Source organism: Saimiri boliviensis, chromosome X (assembly GCF_048565385.1).
Source record: "Saimiri boliviensis isolate mSaiBol1 chromosome X, mSaiBol1.pri, whole genome shotgun sequence".
NCBI classification, from domain to species: Eukaryota; Metazoa; Chordata; class Mammalia; order Primates; family Cebidae; genus Saimiri; species Saimiri boliviensis.
Window position 1 is genome coordinate 107,040,801 of NC_133470.1, and position 15,679 is coordinate 107,056,479.

General features: G+C 46.8%; 1 protein-coding gene across 2 annotated transcripts in view; it reads left to right on the forward strand.

Moving 5' to 3' along the window:
• Positions 1-10,072: 10,072 nt before the first annotated feature.
• ZDHHC9 (zDHHC palmitoyltransferase 9) overlaps positions 10,073-15,679 on the forward strand; it is a 39,832-nt gene continuing 34,225 nt past the window's right edge. Inside the window, exons 1-3 of one of the 2 annotated variants that reach the window (XM_074392017.1) lie at positions 10,073-10,283; positions 10,652-10,719; positions 11,917-12,218. In XM_074392017.1, the coding sequence (XP_074248118.1) occupies positions 12,052-12,218 (167 nt within the window). In that variant the 5' untranslated portion in view covers positions 10,073-10,283; positions 10,652-10,719; positions 11,917-12,051. The remainder of the gene's footprint in view (positions 10,284-10,651; positions 10,720-11,916; positions 12,219-15,679) is intronic. The other variant, XM_074392018.1, reaches the window with a different exon arrangement.

A 15,679-nucleotide genomic window follows, 5' to 3' on the forward strand; every position in this document is an offset into this window, starting at 1 on the left:
GATGGCTGCTCTCTTGCTGCCCCCAAACCTGGCTGTCGCTCTGTGCATGTGAGTCCCTGGTGTCTCTTCCTCTTCTAAGGACACTAGTCATATTGGAGCAGGGCCATATCCCAATGGCCTCAGTTTAATTTAATCACCTCAGTGGAGACCTTATCTCCAAACATAGCTACATGCTGAGGTAGTGAGGGCTGCGATTTCAACATACGAATTTTGGGGGACACTATTCAACCCATAACAAGCACCTACTGTATGCCACTCACCGTTCTAAACACAGGGCATGGAGCAACCAACAAAATAGATGAAAATCTGCTCTTGGCTGGGTGCAGTGGCTCACGCTTGTAATCCCAGCCAGCACTTTGGGAGGCCGAGGTGGGTGGACTACCTGAGATTGGGAGTTCGAGACCAGACTGGCCAACGTGGCGAAACCCCATCTCTACTAAAAGTACAAAAAATAGTTGGGCATGGTGGCGAGTGCCTGTAATCCCAGCTACTTGGGAGGCTGAGGCAGGAGAATACCTTGAACCCGAGAGGCAGAGGTTGCATTGAGCTGAGATCGAAGCACTGCACTCCAGCCTGGGCAACAGAGCAAGATTCTGTCTCAAAAACAAAACGAATAGAGTAGCCAAGGAAAACCTCTCTGAGAAGTGGACATGTGAGTAAGGACCTGAAGGAGGTGACAGAGAAAGCTATGCAAATGTCTGGGGAAGGATAATTCCAGGCAGCAAGAACAGCTGGTGCCAAGGTCCTGAGATGGAAACACGTCCAGTTTGCTCCAGGAACAGCAAGGAGGCTCCTGGGGCTGGTGCGGAATGAGCAAGGTGCAGTAGCAGGAGCTGCAGGGGTCGGGGAATGCTGAAGCAGATGATGGCATAAGGCCTAGTAAACCATTGTCATGGCTTTGGCTTTTGTTCTGAGCGAGACAGCAAGCCATTGGACAAGTCATGGGTGAAAAGGTCCGAGTTCGCTTTCAAAAGAATCTCTTTAGCTGGTCTGTTAGTAACAGACTAAAGGGGGGTTAGGGAGGAAGCAGGGAGACCAGTAAGGGGGATGGATGTTGCAATAATCCATTTTCTCTGAATCCTTCCTTGGTTTGCCAGCTCTAGACATCTTCTATTGACCTCCTGCTCTGATAGGTGGGGATTTAGCTCACTTCTGCTGCAGCACCACCTTTTCCTTCTTGCCGATATGTCACTAATTTTAGTTTCTCTGTTTATTTTCCTTCTCCAGAGGCGATCATTCTAATGGTACCTTTTTATTTGTATGCCTTTTTGGTTATCTTTGTGCCTTTTTTTTTTTTTTTTTTTTTTTTTTTGAGACAAGAGCTTGCTCTGTCGCCCAGGCTGGAGGGGAGTGATGTGATCACAGCTCACTGTAGCCTCGACTTCCTGGGCTCAGGTGATCCTCCCACCTCAGCCTTTTGAGTACCTGGGATGACAGACTTGCACAACCATGCTCAGCTAAGTTTTGTTTATTTTTGTAGAGACAAGGGCTCACCATGTTGCCCAGGCTAGTCTTGAACTCTTGGGCCGTAGCAATCCACCACTTCAGGCTCCCTTCCAAAGCCCTGGGATTACAGGCATGAGCCACTATGCCTGGCCTCTTTGTGCCTTGGTATAAGGTACATAAAACTCTATTTCTTGTTCATCTATAGACAGTATCTCTTGATTGTACACTTTCTAAAATTAAAGTATTAATGCTGCTACACATCCTTCCACCTCTCCTAATTCTGTCTACTTTCCAACTTCTATAAGCTATGCTTTTACATTAAGTTAACATTTCCTTTATACTCTGTAATCATAATTAAGTTTCCTGTGATTTGTCTCTAGGTTAGATTCCAAAAGTTGAAAACCATTAAAGATAGTGTTCACATTATTATAATCATGTCAATATTTTTCAGTGTAAAGCCAAGGGATGTGCCTTGATTGCATTGCCTGTATTTTCTTCTTTATAGTTCCAATGTCACAACCTCTGTCAATTACTCTATATCATTCCATGTTCTAGCTGCCTTTGTTATTGAAAATGGCATTCTTGATTGCGTTTTTTTTGCAGATAAACTATCTGTATGCTTTCTTTACCATATTTTGACTGTCTTCTAGCTTCTTCCTTATTTTGTCTATTGCTCAGAATAAAGTTCATCTTCTCGAAGCCCACTTCCTGTGTTAATTCTTTGTTTTATTTTATTTTATTTTTGGAGATGGAGTCTTGCTCTGTTGCCCAGGTTGGAGTGCAGTGGCATGATCTGGGCCTGCTGCAACCTCCGACGCCTGGGTTCAAGTGATTTTCCTGCCTCACCTTCCTGAGTAGTTGGGATTACAGGCACCTGCCACCACGCCTGGCTAATTTTTGTATTTTTAGTAGAGATGGGGTTTCATCATGTTGGCCAGGCTAATCACAAACTCCTGTCCTCAGGTGATCTGCCCACGTCAGCCTCCCAAAGTACTGGGCTTACAGGTGCGAGCCACTACATCTGGCCTAAAAGTTGTATTTTGTTAATATAAATGTTTAGACTTAATATATAGGGGACACTTGCCTGTCAGCACATACATAGTTAATTATTGAGAAAAAATATGTATTTTTAACAACAGTGTTCTTTATTTGTACAAAGCATTACAATCTTCTCAGCATTCTTCACTCACAAACTTTTCACTGTATTTAACAAGTTACTAACAGTACCAAGCTACATGTCAAACCCCAAGCACTCAACTTAGAGACAAACAAAAAGTGAATGGCACTGAATGGAAACAGAAAAAAAGGTTAAGAAAGGCCAACAGAGCTATTTTAGAAGCAGTTAAAGAGGATGGTTAGATTCCTGGGCACCATCAGATTTCCCTTAAGGTTCAGAGGGGCTTCACAAAATAATTTTTAGAAGACATGAGACAAAATTAGCCAGGCTTGGTGGCATGCATCTGTAGTCCCAGATACTCAGGAGGCTCAGGCTGGAGGATCACTTGAGCCCAGGAGTTCAAGGATGCAGTGACCTATGATCATGCTGCTGCACTCCAACCTGGGCCACAGAGTGAGAGACCCCATCTCTTAAAAATAAAAACAACAAAAACTCATTAGATTAGAACTAAGGAATCAAGAGATGCGAGGGACTCGTACTTTGGAGTATTAAGCAGGTAATCAAAGCTCCTAGACTGACAGAAGTGAGAAAAGGAGGGAGAGGAGAAGGTGGGATGGGGAGCAGAGGAGAGACAGAAGAGAGAAAGGAAGCAAGAGGCACGGAGGGAGAAAGCTGTGTGCCTAAAGGAAATAAAGCTTGGAACTCATCATGAATTGAAGAATGAAAAGGCTTAGTCACAAATCTGGGAGATGGACTATAAGAAGAGGAAGCCCGGGGTTTTACACCTTCCAGGAGGTGATGACAAATCCTAAAGATGTACAGTGGCAGATAGTAAGGTACGTCTGATGCGGTGCCATCTGTTTTTGTAAAAGTAAGACACTGGCACCCCTGCTTGACTAATACCACTCTAAACTGCTGATTTAAGAACACTTGTGACCAGATTACCACCACCCCAGCAGGCTGAACATCTACAGGCAATATAGAAAGATTTCGAGCCAAGTGGTTCTATGAAAAACAAAATTCAGTTAATGCTTCTGTCAACTAAAAAGAACAGATTTTGTTATTCCCCCACAGCATTTTGGTAGTTTCCTAAAGCTTACTATTCTGACGAGTCTTAGTAAGCTACTACCGTCAAAGACTATGGCCGGCGCAGTAGCTCACGCCTGTAATCCCAGCACTTTGGGAGGACGAGGCAGGCGGATCAACTGAGGTCAGGAGTTCGAGAACAGCCTGACCAACATGGAGAAACCCTGTCTCTACTAAAAATACAAAATTAGCCAAGCGTGGTGGCACATGCCTGCAATTCCAGCTACTCGGGAGGCTGAGGCAGGAGAATCACTTGATCCCGAGAGGCGGAGATTGCAGTGAGCCGAGAGATCAGGCCATTGTACTCCAGTCTGGGCAGCAAGAGTGAAACTCCTTCTCAAAAAAAAAAAGAAAAAATGGGGTAACGAATCACTGGAACTCCATCTCTTCCATGGCTGAGAGCACATCAGCGTCTTGCAGTTTCCTTTCATTGCCAAGTTGTTGGCACAGGATGTGGTGTATAGCACCAAGACGCTGGCGGCGCAGGAGATGGTGCTCCGGGCCTCCTTGGAGACGCTGACACCGTCCAGGAGCGCCTCCTTGTTGATCCTGGTGATGATGGTGTTGGGCACGTTTAGGTATTTGGGCTTCTCTGTCACTGCTGCCGTCCGGGCTAAGCCTCCCCCCATTCCCCCGCCTCTGCTTCAGGAAGCTAGTAGAGATTTTTTTTTTTTTTTTTTTTTTTCTTTTTTTTTTTTTTCAGACGGAGTCTCACTCTATCACCCAGGCTGGTGTGCAATGGTGACATCTCTACTCGCTGCAACCTCCGCCTCCCAGGTTCAAGCGATTCTCTTGCCTCAGCCTCCTGAGTAGCTGGGATTACAGGCACCTGCCACCACCCTGGCTAATTTTTCTATTTTTAGTAGAGAAGGGGTTTCGCCATGTTAGCCAGGCTGGTCTTGAACTCCTGACCCCAAGCAATCTGCCCACTTCAGCCTCCCAAAGTTCTGGGATTACAGGAGTAAGCCACCGTGCTCGGCCTCAAGAAAATATTTTAATGTAAAATTTCCATTGAAATATACTCTCATACAGAAAGGCAGTGGTTTGTTCTTTTCTGTATGAATATTATATACCATTATTTTTAATAGTGACATAGTACTCCACGATATGGATTTCCAATAGTTAATGGCCTTTTCTGTTTGCTAATTTTTGCAATTACATATACACAAGTATGCACATTCACAAGCAATTGCAATGTGTGTAGTAAACATCTTTGAACATATATCTTTGAACATTTGTGCTAGTATTTCTAGACAGAAGTAGGATTGTTGCGTCAGTGGTTGCGTAATGCAAAAAAATGTTGAGATACTGCCAAGTAGCCCCTCTGAAAGACTTTGACCAATTTACTCTTCTAACAATAGTATTTGAGAGGCTACAACCTTTTGAGGCAAGATCACCTTAAGACGTTGGAGACTCTGCTATGCATGGTTGAGAATTTGACTCTGCACTGTTTTGTATTTATCTTTAGTAACTTCGTAGGTGTTACTAAATCCTTGGAGGCTGGGATCATGTCATTACTTCCTTGATATTTCCCATAGTGCCCAGTATAGGTTGGGCAAACTGTGGCTGCTTAATACATACTTCATGATTGACTGATAAACGGGTTCTATTTTTGGGCTGCACAGTGATTGAGGTCAGTTCCTGGAATGAGAGAGCTGGGCAGAGTCAGAGGCTAGGGCTGTGCCAGGTCAGTATCAGATGCTCTCACTTGCACATCAAGTTTAGACTGTAATCTGAGAATCTAATTGTATAAAGCACCTAGTACAATCTCTGGCTCAAAGGAGTTCCCTAATAAATCGTCTCTATTGCTGTTATCGTGCTCGTTTAATGAGAAGATTGTCTTAGGGCTAGTGTTGAGAGGTCAAGCATAGGACCTAAAACCATCCCAGGTGGAGTCAGAAATCCACAGGCTAGAGATGAAGTAGCATTGGGAACCAGTGGGAGCAGCAACGCCATCTGAGGCAGAAACAGAGACCTGGGTTTGGGCAATTCAGCTGCATTGTGATGAACACTTTTCTGGCCATCCCAGGCTGTTTTTTTGAGGGGCTTTCTGCGTGTTTGGCTTTCATGCAAGGCTATCTCTTTTGTTTGTTTTTGAGATGGAGTCTTACTCTGTTGCCCAGGCTGGAGTGCAGTGGTGCAATCTCAGCTCACTGCAACCTTTGCTTCCTGGGTTCCAGCGATTCTTGTGCCTCATTGTCCCGAGCAGCTGGGATTACAGGCACCTGCCACCAAGCCCAGCTAATTTTTGTATTTTTATTAGAGACAGGGTTTCACCCCATCAGGTTGGTTGGTCAGGCTGGTCTTGAACTCCTGAGCTCAGGTGATCTGCCTGCCTCAGCATCCCAAAATGCTGGGATTACAGGCATAAGGCACCGTGCCTGGCCATGTGAGGATGTCTTTAAGGTGGTGCTCAGTCCGCAAGAGAAGCCAACAATCTCAGCACAGGGCTGCGAACATAGGTGGTGCTCAGTGAAAGGAATCCCATTTACTTTTTGCCTGTTGAAACAGATAATGTGGCAGCAATGTCAATGATTTACTTGAGAAGACGAAGCTAAGGATCAGCCATTCTACTAGAACAAGATTACTATCCAGGCTTCCTCCGGTCCTGGGTCGGGTGGGGAAGTGGGAAACCCAGTCAGATAAGGATTCAATTCAGTGATTAATTTAGAGGCTATGAAGACATGGTGACACACGGATGACAAGCATTCTACAAAGTGAAGAATGGGTCTCATTTTTTCTACCTTTCTATCCCCAGTCAGCAGGGTGGCTAAAAGAGGGATTTGGGAGGGGGCAGTAATGGAGATGTCATCATAACATACAGCATTGACTGTGTCTCTCTTCCATGCCAGACGGTTAGCACACAATTCCCTTTATAACTCTATGAAGTAGGTATTAGCTTTATTTTACAGATGAGGAAATAGTCTCAGAAAGGATAAATTACTCGCCAAAGGTTATACAAGCTATTAAGTAGCAGAGCCAGGATTTGAACCTAGGCCTGTCTGGCCATAAGACTTATGTGCTTTCTGTGCTACCTACCATCCTGTCTCTTCTATGTCAGTGACAGCAGCCCAGGCCTCAGAGAAACAGATGTTGCTTAAGAATACTAGCTCATCATAAGTGGGTAGGGCATTCCGTGGCTCATTCTTTTGCTCATCAATTCATTCTACACACACATATATTTATAGCCAGAAAGCAGAGAGTGAGATGTGCAAGTCAGGAAGGTGGGGTGGAAAGGGCTGTGTGTGTGGGGTGGAGGGCAAGGGAACATGGCAAGTTCGAGGCTACAGAAAATAAAGAAAAAAGGCGCCATCATGAGCTCAAATGCAGGAGGGGGCTGATGCTTTGTGTCTGCTCCTGGACGTTGTACTGAATGGGTCTCCGGGTGGTTGCAGAAGAGAGTCTTTGAAGCAACACTAAGAGGAAAGCTTCAACCCAGTGGGGGCACTCAGGATAAAACAGAATATTACACCTACACACACACACACACACACACACACAGCATAAATATGGAGACAGGTATTTTTAAACAAGTACTACTCCAGAATATGTATGATAACACAAGGAGCTGACTTATAAATTGGAAGGCTATACCTTGATTCTTCTGGTGTTTCTAGTGCTTGTCACATTACTATAACCCCTTTTCTCTTTCCTTTTTTCCCTTCCTTCCTTCCTTCCTTCCTTCCTTCCTTTCTTTCTTTCTTTCTCTCTCTTTCTTTCTTTTTCTTCTTTTTCTTCTTTTTTTTGTGAGACCGAGTCTTGCTCTGTCCTCCAGGCTGGAGTGCAGTGGTGTGATCTGGGCTCACTGCAACCTCTGCGTTTCAGGTTCAAGTGATTCTCATGCCGCAGCCTCCTGAGTAGCTGGGATTACCAGCAGCTGCCACCACACCCAGGTAATTTTTTATTTTATTAGAGATGGGGTTTCACCATGTTGGCCAGGCTGGTCTCGAACTCCTGTCCTCAAATGATCCGCCCACCTTGGCTTCCCAAAGTGCCGGGATTACAGAGGTGAGCCACTGCGCCCAACCTATAACCTCTTTTTGAAAGAGCCAACGCTGACTTGGATGTAAAAAGTGGGAAGTCTGTTGAAAAGAGAAGAGAAAAGAATAGGAAAAAGCAGTCTCAGTTTATAGTCAGAATTTAGTTGTGTGTGTGTATTAAGACTTTAAGGATTATATAAAATGATGTAATTACATAGAAGGAAGTACTATGAGATGTTTGTCCATATACATTTTCCTTATTTTTCTTTGAGTGGTGAGCACAAATAATAACAGATTGTAATAATACCAGCCTGACTCACATAGCCACTTAATCCCAGAGGGAATGTGACCCAGAGCAGGGAGGGGCAGAGCTCAGGAATGCGTTGCCATGACACATCGATTCCAGGACTCCTCAGGCTTCACCTGCACCTGAGCTATGGAGAAAATATGTTTGACTGCTGCAGAGGCTTATTTTTCACTGCTCCATAGTCAGAAGGATGGCAGCTGGGGTGATCATACTATTCCTCAGGGCATCTGATGTCCACAGGCTTGGAAATCCAGAGAGCTGATGAGGTTTAGGGAGGTTCTTCTCCCTCCCATACCAAGTGTATGCAATACCAGCACCCTCCAGAATTCGAAGCGGGAGATTTGGAGGCAATGATACTGATCATACGCTCCGTGAGGAATAAACTGATGATTATAATCAGCATGAGTGCTAAGGAACAATGGAAGCTTTATAAAGACAAACCTTCCCTGCAAATTAATTACTACACATCTCAGAATTACCTAGTCATTTTTAAAATCCTTTTAAAGTGTTGTTTGAAGGGTGCCATGAAAGTGTCAAATGCAATTATTATGTAGCTTTTTGTTTCACATCGTGTGGGACACAAATACTATAAAGGAAAAATAGTTCTTGACCAGGTATGTGGTCCTTCAACTGACAAACAACTGCCTCAGGAAGAGCTTTGGCAGTCTCTTCTGTACTAATTCCAAATACCAAATTTCTAAAGCTTTGACATTTTTGTCATGCTTAGGAAAACCTAGGCTGGTAATGTAGGCATTCTCCTCAAATCTTCAACCTTTTCTCATATTTCTTCTTACATTTGGAAAGGAGATGCAACCTTCAACCTTTTCTCATATTTCCTCTTATATTTGGAAGGCAAGAGCTATACTAGTGAAAACAGACCTAGTGTCTTTTAAAGTCACTCTAAAATACTGTGCTTCTCAGTTGTTTCCCCACTTCAATCTAGCATTTTTTTTTTTTCCTTTGAGACAGAATCTTGCTTTGTCACCCAGGCTGGAGTGAAGTGGCATGATCTTGGGTCACTGCAACCTTTACCTTCTGGGTTCAAGTAATCCTCCTGCCTCAGCCTCTCTAGTAGTTGGGACTACAGGCGAGTGCCAGTGCACCCGGCTAACTTTTGTATTTGTAGTAGAGACGGGTTTTCGCTTGGTTGGCTAGGCTGGTCTTGAACTCTTAACCTCAGGTGATCCACCTGCCTCGGCCTCTCGAAGTGCTGGGATTACAGGAGTGAGCCACCGCGCCCGGCCCGATCTAAACTTTTAATGCATGCAGCTCACTCGGATCAGCAACAGTGGCTCATGGTGGCAGTCATGCAGAGCTGGGTGGCAGAAGGAAAGAATCAATCTGACGGGTGGGAATTCTGCGTTGGATTCTCCCCTTAATTATCATAAGCTCTCCAAACCGAATAAAAATTTACAACCTTTTTGGCAATCTTTACTTCATTACCTACCTGGAAGAATTTATATCCTTTCAGTGGAGTTTCTTTAAGTCCATTAGTGTCAATTAGTTGTTTTAGGTGCCGCAAAATGATATGTTCTTGGGGACGTTTATCCTTTACAACATCCTTTTAATGCTTGTTTGTGTGTTTTGATGTGAAAGCGTTACAGATGGAGGCTAGGGTGATTGGGAGAGATATGGGGTCCCTGGCTACTGAATGAGACTTGGGAGGCAGACAGCTTGTTTTTATGGCGATAAAGAGTAAAATCTCAAGTTGCGGTTGATTTTAATGCAAATAGGGCTGGAGAGGCCCACGGCAGACCTAGTTTGGGGTAGGCACCCGGATCTGTGAGCTAGTGTTGCTTCAGCATCTCACTGTATGTGTGTGTGTGTGTGCACGCGCGCGCGAGTGTATGTAGGCTGGTTCCACCCTTCGCTGTCCCATTGGCACTACCCTTCACCTCCGTCTCTGCGTAACTATATTAATAGAAGGCAACACTTCACATACTGGCGCTCAGACCCGAAAGAGAGGCTGGCAGTGGCTTGGCAGGTGGGCATGCAGCAGGGAGATGGGTGGAGGAGTGGGCGGAGACATCGCCGAGTGGCGTTCAGCGTAGCCAATCGCAGTTCGGGATACGGGAGGCCGGGGCGGAGGCGCCGAGGCCGATCGGCCAATGGAGGGTGAGCAACTACTGGAGCGACCTGGTGACGTGAGGAGCGTTCCATACGGCCAGCGGTGGGCGGTAGCCACAGCTGGTTTAGGGCCCCGACCACTGGGGCCCCTTGTCAGGAACAGACAGCCTCTTGGCCCAGGGAGGAGAAGTCGCTGTCACCTTTGGCGGCCGACGCGATCCCCTGGGACGGTCCGTTTCCTGCCATCAGCTGCCGGCCGAGTTGGGTTTCCGAGGTTCAGGTAACGAGGGGTGGGGGCGGGGGTCTCCCGGGCTCGGCTGCTGGGTGGGCTGCCTCCCCATCCGCGGCGCCGGCACGCGGGGACGTCGGAACCGCCCTTCTCAACTCGGCAGCCGCCGAGCCCCTGGCCCGGGGTGACTACACGTGGCGGGGCGTGTGTGAGTGTGTACGGGCGTGTGGCTGCGTGTGCGTGTGGATGTGGCGCGCGTCCCAACCTGCCTGGGGCGGTGGTCCGCGGCGTGGCGGAGGCAGGGCGGGCCTCGCGAGGCGGCGCCCGCGGCCGGGCCCCGGACTCTGGCCTCCGGCCCCGGCCCCCGGCTGGGGAGCCGGTCGCTGCTTCCCGACGGATTTTGATCTTTGTTCTTCCAGGCCAGCTCCCCTTTCCTGGTCTTCCTTCTCCCGCTGAGCCGGTTTATCGGGAGGAGATTGTCTTTCAGGTTAGTTTTACACAAAGGACGGGGTTTTCTGCATCTCTGGGCCCCCTCCTCTTCCCGGAGCCTTCTACCTTCTTGTTTCCCTGCTCCGCTCTTAGGCTGTTTTTGGACCTTTGCCCTCTCCAGCCCGGGAATGATCTCGAGTTGGCTGCTTCTCCCTCCGTCGGTCGGGCTGCAGGCTTCCGCCTCAGTCCAGCCAGCGTGGGGCATGTGGTGTCAGTAAATAGAGGCCACAGCACCACACCGGAGCGGAGGAGAAGGGTGGCAGGGGCTGGGAAAGGCTGGGCCTGGGAATTGAGGATGCTGAGTAGAGATGGTACTTAGGACATGTCCCAGAAAGCGCCCTTGTGACTTTTCTTAGCTGCTGCCATTCCCCACCCCGCCTCCCCCCCTCCCCAACCAGCCATCAGCAGTCACTAACCGTTCCAGAATCTCTCCTGCCTAAGTCAGCCTTTCACCTATAGGTCTCTGATGTGGTTTCATTAAGATTCCCACAAATGTTAGGCTAGACCAGCCAGATTGTTTCATTTCCCGGACTCAGGAAGTTGCAGGGGGTTTGTTGAAGGGAAATCTGTTTTGTGTAAATACAATGCACGTAGGTGCACAGAGCGTCCTGAACCTCCTGGCCCCGCCGGAGGGTGACTTGTTCCCTGCTGTGATTCATATTCGAGTGGCTAATTGAAGAAAGAAGGTGAAGGGAGGAAGGGAGGGAGGCTTTATAAGGACAGAAACTCTACTATTATTTTTAGAGCCCTTTTAATGATGTTGAAAGAACATTGTGGCATAGTGGGACATGCCCTTGACTGGATCAGCATAGCTGCTGTGTGACCCTGGATAAATTATTTCTTCTCTCTGGCCTCAGTTTACTCATTTGCAAAACATAGTATTAATAATTGGCATGATCACCTATAGAATCCTTTCTAATTCCAAGTTTCTGTAATAATCAAATGAATCATCAGCATTAGATTGGAAGCATAGAGGCTTATTTAAGAAGAAATATTAGCCTCTTCCCTTTTTTGAGAACCTTTAATCATTTCTTCTTTTAGAGGACAAACACGAATTGGAAATAAACTTTTCCCACTTTCCCATCCCCACCCCTTCAGCCAGTTTTCAACTTTCTGCCTCTGGGAAAGGAGGGTTGAACTGTATTTTCTTACTCTTGCCTCATTTTTTTTTTTTTCTTTTTATGCTTTTTCTTAGGGGTAGCAACTGGACTTTTGATGATGTTTGATCCAGCGGCAGCAATAGCAGGCAACGTGATTTCAAAGCTGGGCTCAGCCTCTGTTTCTTCTCTCGCGTAATCGCAAAACGCGTTTTGGAGCAGGAATTCCAATCATGTCTGTGATGGTGGTGAGAAAGAAGGTGACACGGAAATGGGAGAAACTCCCAGGCAGGAACACCTTTTGCTGTGATGGCCGCGTCATGATGGCCCGGCAAAAGGGCATTTTCTACCTGACCCTTTTTCTCATCCTGGGGACATGTACACTCTTCTTCGCCTTTGAGTGAGTTTCGGTTGAGCAGAGTTGACTAATTATGGTTACTTTGGGTCCAGGGGAAGAACCTGCTTTCTGGGGAGTTTGGGGCTGGTCCTTGGATGACTTTACCATCCTCTTGAGCGATGTTTGTAGATGATGCCAGCTGAATTCATTGCTTCGTGGTCATTGCAGAGTATACGCTTCCTAAAAAGACCAATATTTTTGATACCAATTTTACAGTACTGATTTGGGGCTACCCTTGATAGACTTGAGAAATAAGGAAGTTTGTCTTAATTACTCACCTCTCCCTTTTAGTGGTCCCCTTAGGAGCCGAGTGACAGATTGCCTCCCCCGCACACAGACCTAAGGCCACCTCTCATTGTTACATCACTCAGCAATCCTCACCTATTTTGTTATTCTGGGTCCTGTTTCCTTAAGGCTCGGCTCTCAGCTAGTTACAGTGGAAAGCCAACTGAATTGGGAACCTACGGATTGGTTCCAGCGTCAGCTGGACCACATGCTGGTTGTATTTGTGGCACATATGTGCTTATTTGAAGTGAGCTGCTCTTTCTTTCCCTCAAAATCGCTCAATATAAACAACTCTATGCTCTGTGTATGCCTGGTACCAGCCTTGGAGTGATTTTTTTCTGTGGTGTAATACCTAGTACTCGAGCCACTGTTTGAAGTCTGTGTAGGTCATGTCTCCAGGGGAGGTGGCTGGTGGATTCTAGGGCACTGTGGCGTGTCTCCTGGGTGTGCTGAGAATGCTCTACACTCTAGGGACGGGAGCATTGCTAATTGTTTTGGGATTACTGTGAGCAGGCCCTTGAGAGCCAATAGGTGTGCGTGTAGACTGTGAGCCATACCTGAAGTGAGCCTGCTATGGTGTGTGTACATGAGTGACCTGGAAATGGAGCCCTCATGCTGGGGTGTGGCCATGGGAGGTAGCAGGGGGCGCCTTGGCCAGCCTTAGTCAGGAATTAAAATGAGCTCTGGTCCCTTGAGGCTCATTTTTGTCCTTCTGTGAGGGCTTCAGGCTTTTCCGGTGCACCCAGAGTGATTTTCAGGCTGCTTTGCCAGACTTTTGGATGGTTGCAGCTGGCTTGAGTAACAGCAGGGGGAGGAGGGGGACCCAGTTTATAACGGGGCTGGGAAAGTAAGGTCAGAGGAACTCTTTGTTAAAGGTCCTTTTGCTGCTGCTACTGCTGCTGCTGCTGCTGCTGCTGCTGCTGACTTTGGGAAGTATTTGGCTAAGTCAGGCAGGTTGCTGAAGGTTCTTATTTGCTTTCCAGTTTGAGTTTCCTGACTGAGAGTGTGTGTGTGTGTGCATGTGTGCACTCACGTGCTTGTGTGTGGCACCAGTGAGCCTGTGTAGTCAGCCAGGCATAAGCCCCTAGCATTAAAAATTGTTTTTCCTTCTCCTCATCCTTCTCTCCAAGTTTTCCTTGCCTCATCCCTGCCCTGCTTCTTCTTGGAAGTGCAAAGCTGACCTCTGTTCTTTATCATTCATCCTCTCTTTTGCTCTTTTTGTCCCCACCCCGTGGTTAAATTTTTATTATTGCAACCATTCCAAACAGAGATGAGCCTTGTTCCCAGGCTTTGAGTTAGTTGGTAGTTCTGGGCCCAGGAGACCTCTAGTTTGACTGGCCAGGGGTTCTTGAAATTTGGATCTATTGCCATTTGTCCCTTTTTGTATCTGGGAGGCAGCAGAAGAATCTGATTAGAATCTGTTCCACTGAGCCTCCTGTAGGCTTCTGAAGAATACCGCTGGTGGGATGAAGCTTGTAATTAACCAAGTTACCTTTGACAGAGGCAGGTTGAGTTTTCCACCATGATGACTTTTTTCCCCCCAGGTTATTTCTTGCATTTTGAAGGGCGGGGTTGTTAGTAAAACTTCCTTGAGTTCCAGCTGTCTGTGTGAAAGACTAAGTATTTTTGAAGATAGGGCTGGAGGAGGGAGTCGTGGGAAGAAGAAGGAGAAGAAAGTGAATGTGATAGCAGAGGAGTGGAGCGGGGAGGTGTAAATATGACTGAAGAGGAGAGGACCCTGCTGATGAATACTTTGTACTGAGAATGGTGGAATTTGTGTTTGTGAATGTGCGTGCTTGTGTATGTGTGTGTGTCTGTCATATAGAGACACATAGACACTTTAGGTGGTGGCTGCCTGGTGCCTAGCCAGTGACAGGTTGTGTAAGGTACACGAGCATGCCTCTGAGGAATGAAGTCTCTTTCTGGTTGGCCTTTTTCCTATCCACCACATAGTAGGAGCAGGGTTTGGGGAGCAGAATGTAGGCTCCTTTGTCAGTATTAGAACTTAGTGCAGTGGCTCATGTCTGTAATCCCAGCACTTGGGGAGGCTAGGCAGATCACTTGAGGTCAGGAGTTTGAGATCAGCCTGCCCAACATGATGAAACCCTGTCTCTACTAAAAATACAAAAATTAGCCTGGTGTGGATGTTGTGTGCCTGTAGTCCAAGCTACTCGCACGGCTGAGGCAGGAGAATCCCTTGAACCTTGGAGGTGGAAGTTGCAGTGAGCTGAGATCACAGCGTGGGTGACAAAGTGAGACTCTGTCTCAAAAAAAAAAAAAAAAAAAAAAAAAAGAACTTAGTGAGGGGCCTCAGGAAATCAGCTCATCTAGGCCCTTGCCTTCAGGCAGGTGAAGATGTCTGAATAGACAAATGGTGATCTATTTTCATTCTTATATTGCCCAGGAGTAGAGACTCCACATCCTCTGGCTGCTGTATTTTTTGCCTTGTGGGAAGATAGTCCAAATCTTGAGGCACATCTGGATCTGCATTTTAGTAGCAGGGTCCCGCTTCCAGCAGGTGCTTGGGAACAAGTGTGAGTTGATTTATAGCTGCCTGCAGCACAGCTCTGGGCCAGCCAGATGGCTTGAGAAGCTTGGTCAGGCATGTGGGTGCCCCTTAATGAAGAACGCACAGTGTTAGCCATGCTGGCGGATGTCCTTTTATTTTTGGATTATGCCTTTACATATCATCTAGAAGACTTTCAAAGGAGTAACCTGTGATTTTCAGTGGACAGACGGTAGACTGAATACATAAAACAAAAAAATGTCGTCTATCCTGGGGACAGTTAGCTCTGTATTGTTAGTGTGTGTGTGTGTGTGTGTGTGTGTGTGTGTGTGTGTGTGTGTTTTTGAGACAGAATCTGACTCCATCACCCAGGCTACAGTGCAGTGATATGATCCCTGCTCATGCAACCTCTGCCTCCTGGGTTCAAGTGATTCTCCTGCCTCAGCCTCCCTAGTAGCTAGGATTGCAGACACGTGCCAAATACAAATAATTTTTGTATTTTCAGCAGAGACAGGGTTTCACCATGTTGGCCAGAGTTGTCTCAAACTCCTCACCTCAAGTGATCCACCTGCCTCAGCCTCCCCAAGTGCTGGGATTACAGGCATGAGCCACCGTGCCCAGCCTGTTAGAAGTGTTTCTGAAGAGGCTGTCGGGGCCTCTCTCAGGGCCGCTG